At 34.4% G+C, this 19,108-nt stretch overlaps 1 protein-coding gene across 4 annotated transcripts; it reads right to left on the reverse strand.

Moving 5' to 3' along the window:
- Positions 1-589: 589 nt before the first annotated feature.
- LOC129319917 (phosphatidylinositol 4-kinase beta 1-like) lies at positions 590-12,772 on the reverse strand. 4 transcript variants are annotated; one of them, XM_054965024.1, is made up of 16 exons: positions 10,696-12,770; positions 9,102-9,287; positions 8,930-8,978; positions 7,962-8,094; positions 7,389-7,875; positions 6,555-6,635; positions 6,354-6,473; positions 6,153-6,222; positions 4,337-4,434; positions 4,142-4,246; positions 2,962-3,015; positions 2,657-2,800; positions 2,496-2,549; positions 2,305-2,379; positions 1,496-1,579; positions 590-1,406 (listed from the first exon to the last, which is right to left on the reverse strand). In XM_054965024.1, exons 1-16 carry the CDS (start codon positions 12,193-12,195, stop codon positions 1,305-1,307), a joined length of 3,342 nt encoding a protein of 1,113 aa, XP_054820999.1. In that variant the 5' UTR covers positions 12,196-12,770; the 3' UTR covers positions 590-1,304. The 4 variants fall into 4 exon arrangements, 3 of the variants coding, with proteins under 3 accessions (XP_054820999.1, XP_054821000.1, XP_054821001.1); XM_054965025.1 differs by lacking the exons at positions 590-1,406; positions 1,496-1,579 and adding an exon at positions 1,619-1,803 and having other exon boundaries at positions 10,696-12,772; XR_008595554.1 differs by lacking the exons at positions 590-1,406; positions 1,496-1,579; positions 2,305-2,379; positions 2,496-2,549; positions 2,657-2,800 and adding an exon at positions 3,487-3,581 and having other exon boundaries at positions 2,971-3,015; positions 10,696-12,772.
- Between the last annotated feature and the right edge of the window lie 6,336 nt (positions 12,773-19,108).

A 19,108-nucleotide genomic window follows, 5' to 3' on the forward strand; every position in this document is an offset into this window, starting at 1 on the left:
TAACAAAAATAAATCAGTAGCTTCATATTATACTCTAACGTTTAATTCATTGTGTTTGAAAAGTTTGCGATACAAAATCAGTTTTATGTTGTCTAAAATCTTAACTCAATTTATGTAACGGTCACTCAGCCAGTTATGCATCAATGACATCTGAACCGAGTAGAAATGGCTTGATTATTTTTTTAAGCAACGTCAAAAAAAAAATGTCGTGGATAAAAAACTACCGCTCAATAAAAAATAATTCTCCCGCTTGAGCCTAACGATATTTTGTTGGAATAAAAGATAGCTGTTAAAAAAAAAAGTAATGTAAATATCAATTTTCGCATGTAAAGAACATGAATATTTCACCCAAAAAAACCATGAATATTAACGGCATGGCCCTATGTATAAAAGGAACACTTCCAAAACGATGTTTAAGAAATACTGGAATTGTTTAATTTTTTCCCCTTTCACAAAAGTATTAGTTTGTGCGCGAGAGATGTTGGAGACCATAAAATTCGCAATCAGGAATATCATGAATCCATGCATATCAAAACCGACCGCATTTTTTACGGGCAGTTTTGTGCAGTTAAAAAATGTGCGGTCCAGATTCGCAAAATTCTTGATCATTGATATCAATCTAGGGAATATTATTTCACCGTGAAATTAGACAGGAAGGACCACCAATTGCACACGGTACAATCAAACATCATAAAAGAATTATGCTCACAACTTTCCATTGTAAGTATAATCAAACTCTGGAAGACAGACTCCGTCAAACAGCTGAGATGAGTAAAAAAGTTACATGAGGTCCGTCCAAATGTAGCAGCAGGTGGGTAATATATATGCACACCAGTTGAACACCACCCCAAGATTGTTGATAAATCGATCACACTTTGGACTGCCCAGCAACTCTCTCAACAGCCAATTTTCAGGTGGTCTGTGCTTCCTCTAAAATCACTGTACAGGGTGCACTATTTCTTAGCATTTAGGAGGCTAATGCAACTTCTGAAAGCAACACAGTTTCATATCACATGAAACGAGTAAAACAAATATTTTGAAGACCATGCTCCAGTAAATCTCGCCTAGCAGACTGCTCAAGTGTTATGCCAATGCTCAACTGTTTAAAAACTTCATTGCAGCTGGGGAAGAGGCTGCAAGTTGCCGCCTATTAATTTGTATCTTCAACAAAACTCCAAAGCCGCTCCACAGAGAACCAATCACCGTCTGGCGACTTTTTGAATGCAATGCAATCCTACTGGATGTGCAATCACCGCGCATGGTTAGTCAAATGTGTTATAAGCTAGTGGTCACTGGGTATCACTTCACAATATTCCATTTAAAACCCTCTGGTAATAGTCATATTGCCTTGTCCGCCAGGCATCCAGGCTGCTGCTAATAAGTGAAAGCACCAATGAAACACATTGCTGCCAGGAAAAATATATACATTCATAACAATCACATTCAAAACATTCCACCGTCTAGAAAGATATGACATAAGGAAAAATAATGAAACCTCTTCTGTTAAATTCAGATGAAAGCGCTTTCGAAGGTTCTGTATTGTTCGCAAGCCACCTTTAAAGCACGGAAATCCTGAGTCCTGATCCCAAATATTAGAAAACAATAGTTCAGGATAAATACGGCATAATTAAGAAAAGAAAGTATCTCCTGATTTATACTCTCATGGCCCCACACATGCACAAACACACACACACACAGAGCTTTGATTATAAAGGCTATCAATGGTGACTGGGATGGGAATGCGTCAAAATTGGGATTTTACCCTCGCCAGATGAAGCCTGCACGGTTGCTACCAAGCATTACCTATAGTGCACAGGCAAAAGGAAACCTCATTCTCTTTCTAAGGCAATGCGCAAGTTAGATATGCTAACTTAAAGGTGTAAAAGTAAGGTTCGGCACCAAAAAAAAAGGTGTATGGGGGTAGGTGTTAGAATTTTTCCTCAGACAACATAATCGTATCAACAAATTCTTAGTAAAGGATATTTTTACAACAACTTTACATGCTTCTGGTAAGGATTCTGCGGTAACTTAATCAGTTAGCAGGCAGCTTATGAGGAAATTTACGAGAACCAAATCACTGTAACTAAATAAACTAAGCTGGAAATGCTACTAACTAATGGCCATTGGCAAAGGGCAAAAAGGCGTAGCCTGAACCAGGTTTGGGCTGAAAACCAAAACTAGACCATACCACAGAGCTCCTCTGTCTATTTCCAAGAAACAGAAACTTATCACAACACCCAGTAAGCAAGGGAAGACAATACTAGTGACAATGGCACCTCGGGAAGTTAACATTCATATTGTTACCTGCAACATCTCCACTAGAAGAATAATGCGCTCAGCATGCTTGCGACAAGTAAGGAATCCTTGAATGCATAAAACCTGGAATACAAGGGTCAAAGCAACAGAACAAAATTTCATAGTCAAAACAGCAAAGGCTCTCTGCTAGGCATTGTTAAGGAAAGATCAAAGATGGATAGAGAGAGTTTCATCAATACCTTGAAATAATCAAAGAACTCACTTGGAACACCCTCGGCATCAGAATCCATGACCTAGCACAATCACAATGTAAAGATCATTGTATGGAGGAAAGTTGATATCTAATCAAATTAACCCTTAAAAACAAGATATATTAAACAGCAAACCATCTGAGTTTTACCTCAAGAAGTTCACGCGTTAATTTAAAAGGGGCACTCTCAAAGTTAACACCACCAGGGGAGTTGGAAAGCATAAAGCCAAAATCAATGTGTATGATATGACCTTCTTCATCCATTAGGAGGTTCCCATTATGTCTGTCCTTCACCTAGACAACAAGAATGCAACAATGAGAAGTGGCAGAACACAAACCATCAAGCCTCAATTAAGGGGAAAATGTTGTGATTCAAAGGCCATTTGAGCATGAAATGCAGAAATGCATCGTACATTGGGATTGCATGTATGTTCATAGAGTAAGAGGTTTCACACCTGCAGAAAGTAGCACACTAGGGAATATCCGGCCATACTCTCAACGAAATTCCTCTGGATCAAAGAAAGTAGATAATTATCAAATTAAAACAGAAATAATATTTTCTCCAAACCAAAATAAAATCAAGCAAAAGTTCAAAGAATTAGTAAAATTATAACAGCATTTGAAAAGAAACACAAGTAATTTCAATATTAAAAACCTGCAAGAGACTGCATCATAAATGCTCTGGGGGTAGGGAATGGGAAAGAAGGGGACGTGAGGAGGTAAGGAGCAGTTGGATGTTGCAAGCAAATTGAGCACCCAAAGATAACAAGTCAACTTTAGTACATCCAGAAAAACCATGGATGGCAGAAGGATATGAAAGAAAACCTTCATTTCACGCCAGCCTATACTTTCAGTTCTTTAACATGGTACATAGCTCTATCGCTCACTGAACCAAATTCATAACCAAGGAATATGATTTTGGTTGAATTTCAGCAGTGTAATATACTTGTACTTGGTTTTATGGAGAAGAGAAGCAATACTTGTGCTGAGTCAATCCTTCAAGCCCACATGGCTAAGCACCCAGTCCGCCACCCAATTGACCAGCACAAGAGGGAGTAATTTGTAAGGCTCAAGCCTATTTTATAAAGGAGAAGCATAGTTAGATCAGTAACCACTTCAAGTTTAAGGTTCAAACAGCCTACTTCCCTTTTATCCAAAAGGACAAGCACAAAAACATCTAGGATAACCCTAACATGGTATTCTGTACATATTCTTTAATTCCTTTTAAATAAAAGTGGAAATATCATTGAAGAGTGGCAAGCTTCTCGGTCATGCTAGAAGCTCAACTAGAAGCAATATCCTAGTCGACTGTTGAAATGAAAGCTATCGAGTATTCCCTCTGGCTGAGTAAAAAGGCACAGCTGATGAAGTCATACTGCATGCAGAAAAAATGGCCTGATGACTGGAGTTTTTAACAAGATACTTTCCAATTTGTTGGTTATTGAAGGTTAGGAGGGTATTTTTCACGGGTTCATGTATCAGGTTTCTCTATAACAACATGAATCAAACTGTTTACCAAATTAAGAAAGAAAGGGAAACATTAGAAGTAAAAACATATTTTATACTCCTGAGCAAGAACTCAAAAAATCATAAGATAAAAAGTTTACTTTTAACTCATTTACAACTCTAAATTACCTGGGCAAGTTTAAAACTTGGAGAATTTTCTTGATACTTGGCAATGAAGAATTCCCGTAAACTTGAGATGTGCGGATATCTACTTTTGATAGAATGCAAAGAAGCCTAGAAACCACCCATTTTTTTTTTATCAAAGAAAGCAACTAAGGCATTTAAATATTTTCAAATATTTGGAAAGCATGAGTTTAGATTTACCGTATCTGGAATTGTTTCGATAAGAGCTGTGTAAGAAGAAGTACATAAAACTTCGTAAGGGCGCAACCAGAGGGGTAGACCAGCTTCTTGAAATATGTCTAACATCACAATGTAATTAAGAATGAGTTTGTTTTGAAACGCAAGCAGACAAGAGTCTGCATCCTGTAATAATCTGGCATCATAACATTATAAAACATTGGCTAAATTATATAAAACTCTCCTTAATTTTGAGTTATGTGCAAATAACCTATCATTTAAAACTTGACAAGGAACCCCATACACTCATAAGTTTGTGCAAATAACCTCCTATCGTTAATCAGTCCATTATTTTGGTCATGGAACATCACATCACTGACCACACACTTCTTGAAACTTTTTTTTTTTTCGTGGCAAAGACAAGCCCCTTAAATTTTGAATTACATGTAAACAATTTCCTTGAACTTTAAGTTGTGTGCAGATAATCCTTCTATCATTTTACATTCTGTTAGTGAAATAACTGATAAATTAATGGCAAGAGGGTTATTTGCAAAAGCTTAGAAATTTAGGTGGGTTCCTTATTAAGTTTTAGACGTTAGGGAAGCTACTTGCACAAAGCTCAAAGTTCATAGGGGCTACGTATATCAACAGAACTGTAGTATATGTACATTTGTTAATGCTTTTAGCACATACTGCCACTTTATCATTTTTTTTTAAATTTAATTTAAAAAAAACTGCAGTCAAGTAGATTTAGTCTGTTCGAGCACAAAACAATAACGAAAGTTAAACTGATAAAACTAAATCACAAAGATGAAGTGAACACTAAATTATCCAAAAGCTATCACATCTTTGAACCCTTCAAATATAATGAGAAAAAACGTTAATAAATGACCTAGGGCAATCAGGTGATAAGAATGGTATAAGGATATGAGCAGTGTTAATTTTTTTTTTTTAAATAGTATTAAAGGCTCAAAACTTCTAATGAGCTGGACAAAAAATGAAATGATGAAATTTCAGGAACTGATAGATTAGAACCAGCTCTGCTGTTTTGCCAAAAATAAAAAGAGGGGCGTCATTTGAACCTATAAAGGTAAGTAAAAAAGAAAAGGAAATGGAAAAATTACTTGCAAAAAGAGTTTTATTGTTTAAGCACCTTCACGTTCTTACACCCTTAACTACTTGTTTGAGGTTCCGTTCATGCCATGTAAAGGGAATTAACGATGATTACTTAATGCTGACTTACTCAATATCTAGGATTCTCAATGAGAAGTACCCACATGATAGAAATTTGAATATCAGGAATGAGCCATAGAAAAGTATTCTATGATGTTCTAAATATTACTTACAACCATTTGGGCGCCCATTTATACGACAAAAACAAGGGAGACAGATAATGCCTCTGACACATGGCAAAAACGAAAAGCAGTGGAGAGGATAAGGAACTAATAGATATTTAAAAAATAATTTTCCTAATAACTGCAAATAATTAACAAAAAAAAAAAAGGGTGAGGAATTCTGCAGAACGCTCTTTGTTAATTGTCTTACTAAAAATCACTACCTTTCACCGAGACTTTGAGAACATGCTCTATCTATACATGCATAGACGAATTTTAAACCATGCAGCATACTTTTAACAGTTGTTGAAAAAAAGCAGTTGAGTTCACCCCTTCAAAAGATGCATCTTATTTGCCTTGATCATAAATAAATGAATTGTGGAAACAACTACCAAAAGAGTGAAAAGAATTGACCAAAAAAGTAATTACAACATAATGGACATTGATGCAAAACTTTTTAGTTTTGAATAGAAAGAGGAAAAGGGAAAGTCAAAAAGACAGACTACCATAGAAGTGAGAAATAAGTTGAACTGCCAGATGCTCCTGCCTGCAATCATCGCCACTCTTTACAATAACCTATGTGAAAAATAGGAAAAATGCTTATTTTAAGCACAAGCATTACCTTGTTTTAATTCATAACTTCACCAATGACTTTGCAAAACCACTTCATATGGGGCAAATCTTTCATAATAGAAAAGTAAACTCACAGATCGCAAGTCCCAGCCAGGTAAATTTCCATATATTGAAGCCCGCCGTATTCTCTCTTTCTTAGCTTCCCAAAGTTCACCAGACAAGGCATCACTCGCCTTTGGAGTATTTCCATTAGCCTGACAAGAGAGATCACGTCAGATATATAAATTCCAGATTCTTAAGGTTAAACTAAATAAACTCCAATAATATAATCGTACCCTTGGTTGAGCATCTGATGAGTCTTGACCAGCACCTTTCAACGGAAGTCCAAGAGGTGCTTCCCCTTTTGCTGCTGCAGCCTAACAAAATAAAAAAAATGTTGATAGCAACTAGCAAGGTTCAGGCTATATCGTGAACAAATGTCAAATAATAATACAAAACAGCATACTGTCATGACTTATTTCACAACCATCATTTATACTAAATGTAACTATACAAAGGAAACGATCTTTTGCTAGACAGAATAACCCTAGAATCCACTGATGCAGAATGATAATGAAGAATTTTTATTATCTAATAGTGATGTCAATTTTTATTATCCCTATCCGGGCTAATGGTTATCATCATTTCAATGTATCATTTAGGATTAATTATGAGCTATAAATCAAGGCATGATTCTAGGGTATTGTTATCCCATTAGTTGACAATTAGGGTTAGTTAACACTATTTTAGTACGATTATGATTTCATTTTTGGATTGCCTTTGAATAAGTCTCCAATGAGTTGTTATCATTAGCTCTTTTTGATGATAAATCAATACATCGGTATCAAGTTGAGTTTAGGAGTTTCTTATCAGTTCTGCATCTACTCTACAGGAATGCTTAGAGGAAAACTGAAATAAGAGCCACTCTATATAGAAAAAGTGTGACAGTGTAAATATGCTAAAAAAAAAAACACAAAGAAACTTGGCTGACCTCCCTTTACAAGACAAACAGTGTATAAGAACTCAAGAAAAATAAAAGAGACAACTCCAGAAACAAGAAGTTCTACTTTTGGAGAAGGAAATGATGTAAATAACTGTGTCATAGAAGTTAAAGTCACTCAAAGGCTCACCTTCACTTCCTCTATTGCCACCATACTTGGTACACGGCGATGTTCCTTCCGCCGCCTTGGTGTTTGATCATCAATATCTTCCATTCTAACCCCAGGATCAGCTGTCAACACTACACACACCCACTCCAAATCACTATCATGTCTAGTTCTTGATACTTCTCTTACACCACCTCTATAATTTGAAGTATGATGTCGACTTCCATGCACACCAGCCACTTCTGTCTTATCTTGTTGACTGTGTAATTGTGTTTCCACAGAAAGATTTACAGTAACAAATTTGACTCTAGCCTCAGATACATGGGACATTGCCTGGTCTATTGCTTCAGCAGTTGATCTGGACATCCTATCACTGCTATTGCGATACACCTCTTGTGCAGTCCATAATGGATAAGCCCAGGGGGGTGGTTTTTGCAAGAGGGCATCTCCATTTGCCAAAGGAATTCCACCTTTAGAAAGCTTCTGAGAACTAGATGTCTCCTTGAAATTGCTTTTAAAAAAATTAGTGGCGAAGAGAATATGTCAGAAATATTATCCTTGTTTTAACCACTTCACTGCATGAAAATTATCTTATACCTGGGCATTTCACATTTCAAAACTTCAACACAGATCAAGTAAGGTGCCTTCTCCCTAGAATTTAAGAGAACAGCTTCATCTTCAGGTATATGAAGTACACGGTACATACCCTTTCCCAATGGAAAACAAATTCCTAGAAATATATCACAAGAAGAATTTACAGAAGAGCAAGGTGATATATAAAATTTTTAACAACATGAAATGCAGTAACTTGATTGGCATGCAAATAAAGGAAGTATTCTTACAGTAAATAGTGTTTGTGCTAAATTGTGAAAACGAGATAGCTAGGTAAAGCAGAATTGGCCATCAAAAATTGGTTTTGGGAATCACTCAAGTTTGAATAGCTAAATCTTCTTTTCTATCAGATTATGAATCAAAATGCTCCAATAGAAATCCTAAACAGAATTAGTTTTGAACAGATAAGCTTTGTTTGATTTAAAAGTTACATTATATGCTGTTGGAAATTTAAAAAATGATTAACCAATTCAAAAATATAGACTTAAGAAAGTAAGTTTACCTAAACAGTCTTGAACCCTGTTTTATAAAATGCTAAAGTGCACTAAGTGAACTATTAACAGCCAGGAATAGTAAATACATTAAAGGAAAAAGCTTTTCAGCAGTTCCTCTTAAAATCAAGCCATTAAGGAACAATAAAAAGGTATATTCCAGACATTGATTATCAGAGATGTCAAAAACTAATGCAATGACTGATATAATGACCTTTCTACCATTCTTGCCAAAAACACACGATGCTTCACAACCAAGCTATTTCCAGTTTTATTTTCTGAAGAAATATGAAAAAAAAGCACATGAAGTCTCTGACTCCGTATTACCATAATAATTACTACTGATTTTCAGACCTCTCAAAATAACATTTTGCTTACCCAACAAAATGCACAACAAATGATAAAATTGAGCATGCCCTAAATGAGCATCTCACATATAATATACCCAATACCAAGAAGTACCTCCAGAATTTTGAGACTCCGTTATATGCATATTGATCTCTGCAAGCGACTATGAAAACAGTAATAGCAAAGAAAAATGTGTCAAAACATTAAACAGAAAAGGTCTATAAAATACCAAGTCAGCTGACTAATTAAATAAAGAATGCATCAAAGAAACATGTAAGAGAAACACCTCACGAAGGGCACTTTTGCGATCCTCAGTCGGAAATACATCCACTAACCCAAATGATGTCTCACATAATGTCAGCACAAAGTCCAATGACTCATGGTAGGCCCCTTTGCGGAACTGCAACATATTGTTTGGAAGTGGTGGCTTTGCATTTGATTTTTCACTCTGTTGCTTTGGTGAGCCAGGATGCTGCTACCCAATTAAAATGACAATGAATTAATTGATATGATATACATCCAACTGAGGCATGATAGTGTAATATATGGAAGATATCCTTTTATCTGATGTTAAAACCAATAAAAAAAGGAAATCCAAACACATTTCAGAATGAATTAATACTGTTAGTAATCTTTAATTCTAACTTATGGTTAATAACTAAATTTAGAGATATCACTTGATCATGCTATCACATGCAAAACATATCATGCTGATAAAACAATCATCTGTCTCTCTTCTTTTTTTTTGGGGAAAAAATAATATTTCAATGTATGGTTGGCTTAATAGAACCATTTCTATAGATAACCATAAGGCATTGCTAACGCTAGAACACTTATACCAGTTGTAGAAAGAGAAAAAAAAGTAATTGGCCCCCTCAAACATGAGCCAAGTGATTAAGTTAACAGCAAGAAAACTTGTGGTTTTGGCATTAGCTATTGATAGAAAGGGGCATATACTTCGTTATATCACATGTAACAGATGCTTTTCACCAATAATATACTGTTGACAGTGACACTGTAGGAGTATCTGTCCAGTGTGCATCAGACACATTTCAGTTGCAACGCAATGCTTCATATTACCCCCACACCATATATTTATTCATAAACCGGTGTCTCATGTATTTGTCAATATCTATTGTCCATACTTCATATGTGACACTAAATTATATGCTAGTGCAAGCAAAGTCAACGTGTTCATTAACATCAATTTTTGGAAGGAATTTTAAGAAAGAATGACTTAAATCTGATGCGGACAAATCATAAAAGGCTTTATCCTTAAGGGGAAATGTAAATTAAATCCAGAAGCCCAATAATATCAGAAGATTTATCCCTAGAGCCAATGACGTGGCCTTCACAAAAATGTAAGCAGCACCAGAGTCTAGATGGACACTGTGAAATGTAGTCTGTGTTAAGGAGTCAGAAAGTACGATTAAGCCATTATTATTTATCATAGTAACTAGGTGTGCATGTCTAGGTCTTATTGAGTTGGAAGATACCTAAGCTCAAAAGGGCCCAATAGTGACTGAAGACTTTATCAGCAGTACTCATAAGCCTTTTTGTCTGAAAAATATTATTTGTTTCTGTTGTTTGAATAAAGATTTCACATCTTCAAAATACGGAGATTATTCTGTTATAGATTTAAAGTAGATAGATTGCATTGGATCCTAAGAGATATAACCTAGTAAGAATTGCATCCCTGGCAATCCTTAAATTGTGATGCACAGTGCTTTGATAATAATGAGAAAATATGCCCTGTATGGAACATCAACTGGGAAAATACTTCAGATTTTGACATGTTGATTATTTTTGGGTTAAAATTCCACCACTGTAACATAACATTCAAAAACAAAGCAACAAAAGACAGTCAAAATTTGGCAAACCTCTTTGTGCTTCTTTGACCCCAATAACTCTGAATCCTCAACTGAACGGTCACGATCTCTGAACAATTTGCGAAAAAAATTCTCTGTACCTGGGCTACTTTCAATTAAACCACCAGTGCTATTGTTTTCATTGGCTGAACTACTTTTACCATCTTCAGGATGCACACGAAATAGTTTTTTGAACAACGAAAACTCAAAAAGCTCTTCTTCCTCGCCATTGGAAGTACCCTCTACGATTTTATCATCTGTATCTTTCTTGTCTTCAAATTTATCCTTAAATATTTTACGAAAAAACCCTTCCTTTTCATCCTCTTCAGCATGTTTTGCACATTTCTCTTCACGGAGAGGAATATCTCTCTCATTGTTCCTATCACTCCCATCCCTCTTGTCGTCAAATTTCTCCCTGAAAAACTTACGAAAAAATCCCTCTTTTTCTTCATCTCCCACTGTCTTAGTGTGTGTTTTATCCTCAGATTCATTCTTGCTATCACGGAACAATCTCTTAAAAAATCCATCTGAGCTTGATGTTAATTCTTCATCCTCACCTTTACTGTCCTTTAAGAGCCTTCTAAAGAAACTGTCCTTTTCTGATTCTCCATCATCACCTTTACCGTCCCTACTGTCCCTTAAGAGCCATTTAAAGAAACCCTCCTTTTCAGATTCTTCTTCATCTCTATCTAATGACTTACGAAAGAGGAATGCATCTCGAATTTTAGGGCCCAGCTCATCATCACCCTTGCTATCTCTTAGAAACCTCTTGAAAAATCCATCCTTTTCAGATTCATCATCATCCTTCTCTGCTGACTTCCTAAAAAGCAAAGCATCTCTAACCTTTGGGCCTGGCATGAGTTTCTTAAATATGTTGTTCTCATCAGGAGACATTGGACTACCATCCTCTTGCAAAGTGTTCCCTGGAGAAGGTGAGGATGATACAGGCTTCTCTGTTGGTGGTGAAGATGTTAGAGAAAACAGACGCTGTTTTGATGACAGCAACTTGTTCAAAACAATGTTCTTGCCTCCAGGGCTTGGGGGTTCAGTTTGAGGTCGTATGAGAGGTGGCCACTCACCCATCAATGTAGCTGCTGTCTGGCACTTTTCCTGAATCCTACCAATCCCTTCATTGTCGTCAGAGTCCTCAAGCTCCGCTAATAAAAACCAATGCACCTTCAAAGCAATCTTGAGTGACTTTGAGCACACATCTATGACAAATTTGTCCAAAGATGGGCTTGGTTTGTGTATCATCATGTAACATATTTGGAACAAATAACTTTCAAGTCCCTGTAAGGGAAGGGTATACATTCGATTACAGAGATAGTCCCGTACACCGGAATGATCATGCTTGTACAAGTAGCTAACAGCAATCCATTCGCAGAAGAATGCTGAGTCAAAAAACCTGATGAGCCACCCATTTTCACTAGATTCACTAGTCAAGTTGACCCTCGAGGTGATTTCCCTGGGTTCATCAGCGAATCCACGAGTCAGCCCTAAAAGCCTCACCATCGTCAATCTACCATCATCAACCCCAAGTCAACTATCGGTAAATCTAAACAATCCTTGTCTTGCTGCTACAAGAAGCGCCTTAATTTCAATTGAATCACCAGCTAAAGTTCACTAGTCTTTCAATATAAACTTTGTAAATCCCAAAAACCATCTCTAGAAAGGCAAAAACCCTAATCCTCCTACAAATCTATATTCCAACTCTGGTCACTCATCTGAATTAAACGTCTACTGTAAAGTCTGAGAACATATGATTGAGCAGGAAACCTTCATAGCAAGCGAAAAAATCCGCTTTACCTCGGCAAATTATATACCGAATGCAGCAGCTATGCGATAATTTACTGGGAAGTCCTCTGGAAATTATAAAACAGCTTGAATTCGATAAATGAAGTGAGCACGGCGGAAAGTATAAATCTGATCTGGTGCATAGAATAGCGTGTAAATGAATCAAATGTTGAAAGGGATCTCCGATGCTTCTCGTAAGCGACGGCGTTTCCTGGAGGCGGCGGATGGTGGTGGTCGTCGTTACTTTGTTAGAGGGAGAAGGACGCCGAAGGTCGAACACAATGGAGGAAAATTAAGACCCAAAATTTTAAAATAAAAAATAGAAATACCGCTAAGATGCGCTTAACTGTAAGCTGCGCACTTCTACTGGTGCGGTGTGGTCATGTGGGGCACACTTTTATTTCCCTCCAATTCCAAAATAAGTTACATTCAAGTTGAAGCATCTTTTAGGCAAAAAGAACAAGAAAAGGCGTTTTCTTTGAATACAATTCCTCTCTAATATAATTGAAGAATCTACGGTAGAAATAAAGAGAATGGTAGATTTTACATGTCTTGGGGGATAATATTACCTCCTTAGTGATTGAAGAGGATCCGTGTCAGTCCCGCAAGTATGGTTAAACTAAAGGAGAATACCAAAGAGAAAGAAAGTGTGAAAATAATGCAATTGTTACCTGATCCTAATGTCAATTCAACTACAATGGGAGGAAATGTGTTTTTTGTTATTTTTTTTATAACCATATCTGTTTTTGGTCTTTTTCTTTTTTTTTTATGGATCACAAATATCTTTTAATGGGAGACAATCTTGTTCAAAGTATGGTAAAATACTAAATAAATACACATTTTATCTATAAAATACTCTCTCCAATCCAAATTATAAGCAACTTTTGCAAAAAATCCACATATCAATAAAGTCATTTTCTTATAAAAATATTTTTTTTTAAATATAACTTTAGATTCTTGTATTTTGTTTGCGTTTTATTATTAATTTCTATACTTCTTTTGGTATTTTTTATCCTTATACATTTATTTTTTATTATTTTAGGTGTTACCTAAAATAATAAAAAACAAAAAGACAAGGATAGAAACACCGAAAAAAGTACATAAATCAATAACAAAATGTAAGTAAAGTATAGAGATTTAAAGTTATGTTTTTACTTTTTCTTTTTACCCATAATCCCAATTACAAATGACTATATGATGAGTAAGAGATATATTTATACAAATATTTAAGTTTATAAATATAAAGGGTAAAATGAAAAAAAAAAGTTTCACATATATTAGATTGTTTATATTTTGAGTCAATATTAGCTCAATAAAAACGCTTATATTTTGGACCAAAATGCGGAGTGATGTATAATTCTTATTCATTCTCGGAACCTTAAAAGTATATCACTTGTTTTGAAAATTTGGGATTTATCATTTGATTCATGAAATGTGTATCAACGGGAATCAACAAATAACAACTAAAAATTCAGGAGAGAACAAATCGTATTCTTTCCATTCAGAGGTTAAGAAATTAGCGCATGCATGTTTCAATAATTAATTAATTGTACAGACATAAAATGATAAGAATGGGATAGCGTGTATATAAAAGCATGAGTTAATAACCCTTTGAATTGTGTATTCTTTCCTGAACATGATATAGGACATTAATAATTAATTTATAGTTTTCAAAAGGTAATAGTTGAAATCTAAATTTCTTAAATAAATTTATATACTTTTGATTACATCATCATCAAATATCATATATAAATGGCTTGATAATGACAATTAAAATTTTAAAGTATTATTTTTTTAAAATAATAATAAATAAATTAAAGATATAGTTGGCCAAGACTTTCACATTGGAATATTGTGCCTTGATAGCTGCAATTAGGGCTGCACAAATACTATACTAGACTATTACAAGCTTATTGTTGTAAAATCATTTTATCAATTAATATAAGTGAACGTCATCATCAATTATCACTCTTCACATAAAATTTTCACTTTACTCAAACACAACTTCCTTTGCAGCGCACATTCATCGCATCACATACGATATACTCTTCATTCTAACTTATTATTGAAGTTTACACATCTTTTCAATTTCAATTTTGCATTTAATCAAAGTAAGATCAATAAACTTTCATATGAATTTTGACATGCAAATAAATCTATTTTTGCATCATAGCTCGATTAACAAACAACTATTCAAAATAGTCTCTCTTAGTCACCTTAAACCTTTGAGATGTCAATAATTTACCTCTTGATAACTTGCTTTTAAGTCAAACATGGTGCTGGGACAATTAGTCTATAATTAATCAAATCTAAAGTTATCAACATTGCTAAATATACACTTTCAACTCTCATTTATTTTCATTTCTAAAATACTCAAAGCCATTGTTTCTCATGTGTAGGCTTACCCATTAGGTATATTAATTTTCTTTAACTCCCACTAGCTTTATTAAATATTTCTAGGGTCATTAATGTCTCAACAACCTTTATAAATTTGAATTTAATGCCTATTTTCGGATATTAATGATTTTCAATTGCCATCAATGTCTAAACCCATAATTTCTAGATTTAAATACTTAAAACCACTTCCATTAACTCAATTTAATTTAATAGATTTAGACCAATTACCTATATGGATTGAAAATCAATTTTCATTAACAAACCCTCACTCAAAAATTCTTAAAAGAGGAAGGAAAAGAAAGATAGGAGTTTGAAAAACTTACCTTTGATGTGTTAAGGCCCAAAAATGCTTTGTAAGCTTTAACTTCTCAAGCCTTGGTAGAGAAAATATCAAGCTTTTTGTTTTTCTCTCCCACTCTTGTATTTTTTTGTTTGAGAATGTGATATATTTATGCAAAAAATGTACCATGCACCATAGCACATGCCATATGCTCTGTAGGGTGTGATATAGAGGAGGTTGCTCCTCATCTTCTGGCCCCTTGGACTGTGGCATATCGCCCATACACTGCGGCACGTGACACAAAAACTTTCCTCCTTTGGTTTTCACCTCTTTTGATGTCCAAGTGACCCAATTTCACTTTGGGCTTAAAGTTATGGCTGGAATTACACTAAAAATACTCATTAGTCTCCCTGACCACATAACACATGAATCCTACTTTCTTCCATTAATTAGGTTGATTGTTAAGGGGTTTCAAGATGTTACGCCGTCCCAAAATATAAATGAGACTAACTTTTTGTCCCATGTCTCATTCCATTCTAAAAGTCACCCCACCTCCATTTGAGATTGGGATAAAATTGAGAAGTCTTGATAGAGCAAACAAAATGTGAAAGATATGGATAATAATATTCATTAAATTACGTAATTTGCTAAATTGAAAACTAAAACAACACGGATATATAAATTCAATTTTGAGTTACAGCAACTACAGTTTAAAGTAAAAGGACACGATTACAACAGTCATAATAGTCAAGCGCACAAAAAAAAAACTTTCAAGCTACATGTACTATAATAGTAACAAAATCATTGAGTCACATAATAAGTAAGTAAAATAAATGAGTAAAAATATACAATCTAACCATAACTAAATAAATAATGTATTAAATATCAATAAAAGAAGGGGCTTTTATAGATATAGCACATGGAGCCGAAAAAATGGGCCGAGTTCGTCAGACTAGTCCGTTTAAACCCGTATAACAATAGGGCCAGGCTTGTAAATAGGACTGTAAAATAATAAATTGGACTTAAATCAGCCGGCCCTACGGGGTCGAGGGCCAGCTCGTTTAAGCTCGTATATGTTTATTTTTTTAATTAATTCTCATAATTTTCACTCTTTTTAAATTTGAAAAAAAAAACTAAATATTACTCCACATCACATATCAGCCCATATTTATTGAGGATGGAAGGCAAAAAAAAAAGAAAAAATAGCAATGAAGAATTACTAATCAAAAATTATATCAGTCAAGGATCACTTGTTGTCAAAATCTGAGTGGATACTTGTAGATTCGAGTTAGCCTTTATCAATAAGTATTTATTTAGGTTTTAATAACAACTCATTTTAAATTAACAATAGTTTATTGTAGTTTGTTTTTCATTCAGGTTTTGACAACAATTAATTCTTAATTGATATAAATTTCATACAAAAATCCTTGGCTACTATTTTTTTAAAAAAATACAACCTTAAATTTCCTAATTCATCTAGATCCATGATAATGCTTCATTCAGTTCAACATTTACTCTTCTAATTTCAATTGGGTGTTTGTCAACTTAGTCGATCCATTGCTTATTGCATTGCTATTATTTTATTTGTATTTTTAGTTCATTTAGATGTCATTTATTTAGTTTTTTTGTACCTTTCTTGATTGGGTATTATATGAGAATGAAGTAATTTTTTATTTGATTAAAAAATTTTAAAAAAATAAAAATAGTTAAAAGAGCCTAAAGCCCGTAGGGCCGACCCTAAGCTCGTTATGTCAAGGGCCGAACTTCGAATATTAAGGTCTTAAAGAGAACTCGAGCTTAAAAGGGCTGGCCCTTTTAGGCTCGAGCCCTTCAAGGGCCGAGCCTTTTTGCCAGCTCGGCCTTTTTGCCAGCTCTAATAGCACATGTTATGGAATCAAACAAAGCAACTAACCTAACATTAATTATAATTTATTTTATGGTCGATTTATTATACTTATCAATGATATATTGTTATATGTCAATGATAAACTTTTTATAAATTTTAAATTTCCAATGATAAGCCCTTCTATTTTAATAATAAATTCTTTGTAAACTAGTATGAATCGGCCACACCCTAAATTTTTAAAAATTTGGTTCATGTTTTTTGGATACAAGATTTTTTTTTAGTCATGAAGCCAATTTATCCATAAAAGGAAACAAATTTAAAAATATAATACTATATTCAAGATGTGATGTCTTAAGCTCCCGATAGCGATCTATAACCTCCTTTTATGTTCACTTAATATAAAAAAAATTACGGTGTTACCACTGTCTCACATCAATTACAATAATCAGATTTTATTTCAAAAGCCTGGGCCGAAAACTTATTTTATAAAAATCGATTAATTTACAATGTAGTCAGAGAAATACACAGCGAAAGTAGATCATACACTCTCCTAATACGTAATGGTCATAACCCGCTAGCATTTATATCCCAATAGCATGCATTTCATCACAGAATAAAATTGAGAAATGGTCCGTGTGCCGCGACGTGCAGTTCGTGCACCATGGCATGTGGTATAAAGCCACACGCTCACCTTTTCCGTGCCGTGCGCTGTGGCATGTGTCACCATGTGCAGTGGGCTGCCTATCTAAATTTTGCTGTCATTTTGACAACAAAAATGATGAACTTTCTGTGTGCGTCATTTTCATATACGACATCCTATCAGAGTGATTCAAGTTCCCATATGAAGCTTAGCTCGTATACTAACTAATGAGATCTATTTTCTTTGAAATTTTTTACACACCCAAGTGCTCAAATCAATTCTTTTCTCTCATTAGGCCTTATTAGACCTTAAACTAAGTTCAAAAGAATTTAATACACTTGATTAACCACAATTAATCACAATCATACTCAAATATTAAAATTTGACCCTTCTATGACTGATTTTCGCAATTCACTAACTTTACACACTTTGTTATTGCTTGGTATAATTTAGTCCACTTGGCTATTTCTTAATCCATATATATACAATCACATTCACAATACAATTTTAGTCCAAATTACTCATTTCATCATAATTTGTTCTTTAGTTTAAGATTTACTAACACAGAATCATTTTAACACAATATACTCAAATTATAATGCCTTTATTTCATTTCAACACATGTATACATAATTAGGCTTGATTTTACAAAATCTCAATTCAATTCATGCATGTAATCCAATGACAACTCATACACACTTATATATATAATCTTAGTTCAGTTTATCACACAAACTCAGAGTGCACAACTTCACAACTCAAGCCGGTCTAGACTCTCTTCCCTTACCCTAATTACTTTTCGATTCTATAAACATGTAACTACAAGGGTGAGATAAAAATCTCAGTAACAGAATAACTCACTTCTATTGATTATCACATGCAATAATATGAAAGTAAACATAGTATATCATTAAAACCTCATAAAGTAGCATTTATATCATATATCTCATTTCCTTTTTTAACTTTTTATCAATCACAAAGGATTTTATGTTATCTCAGCATATTTCATCATATCACATACATACTAGCATGATTTTTACCAATCAAACATCCAAATCAACTCAACACGAAACCATATGCTCATCTTAGACCAATGTATACTCTCATTAGTACAGTGGTAGAATCATCCAGCCAAAGATGTTCTATTGCATAATATGGATTATGTTTTCGCTCAATACACACAATAGGGCATCGTTGACTCCAACACTATATCACAAGGACACTAAGGAGTCTCTTATCTCCAACACCGCACCTTAATAGGCACTAAGGAGATTTTCTCCAACACGTACCTTTCAAAACACTAAGGAGAATTGTTTCCAATACTGCACCCTAAAGAGTACTAAGGAAACCTTACCATATAGTTTTTATCATCTCCTACACTCGGGTGAACTCTCACCTCTATGATCATTTTTTCTCAAACCATTTAAGGTTTTCATTTATCATTTCATACTTTTTCACACATAACATT

The sequence above is a fragment of the Prosopis cineraria genome, unplaced genomic scaffold (assembly GCF_029017545.1).
Source record: "Prosopis cineraria cultivar Desert tree isolate PC_DT_omini unplaced genomic scaffold, ASM2901754v1 PC9, whole genome shotgun sequence".
Classification (NCBI taxonomy): Eukaryota; Viridiplantae; Streptophyta; class Magnoliopsida; order Fabales; family Fabaceae; genus Prosopis; species Prosopis cineraria.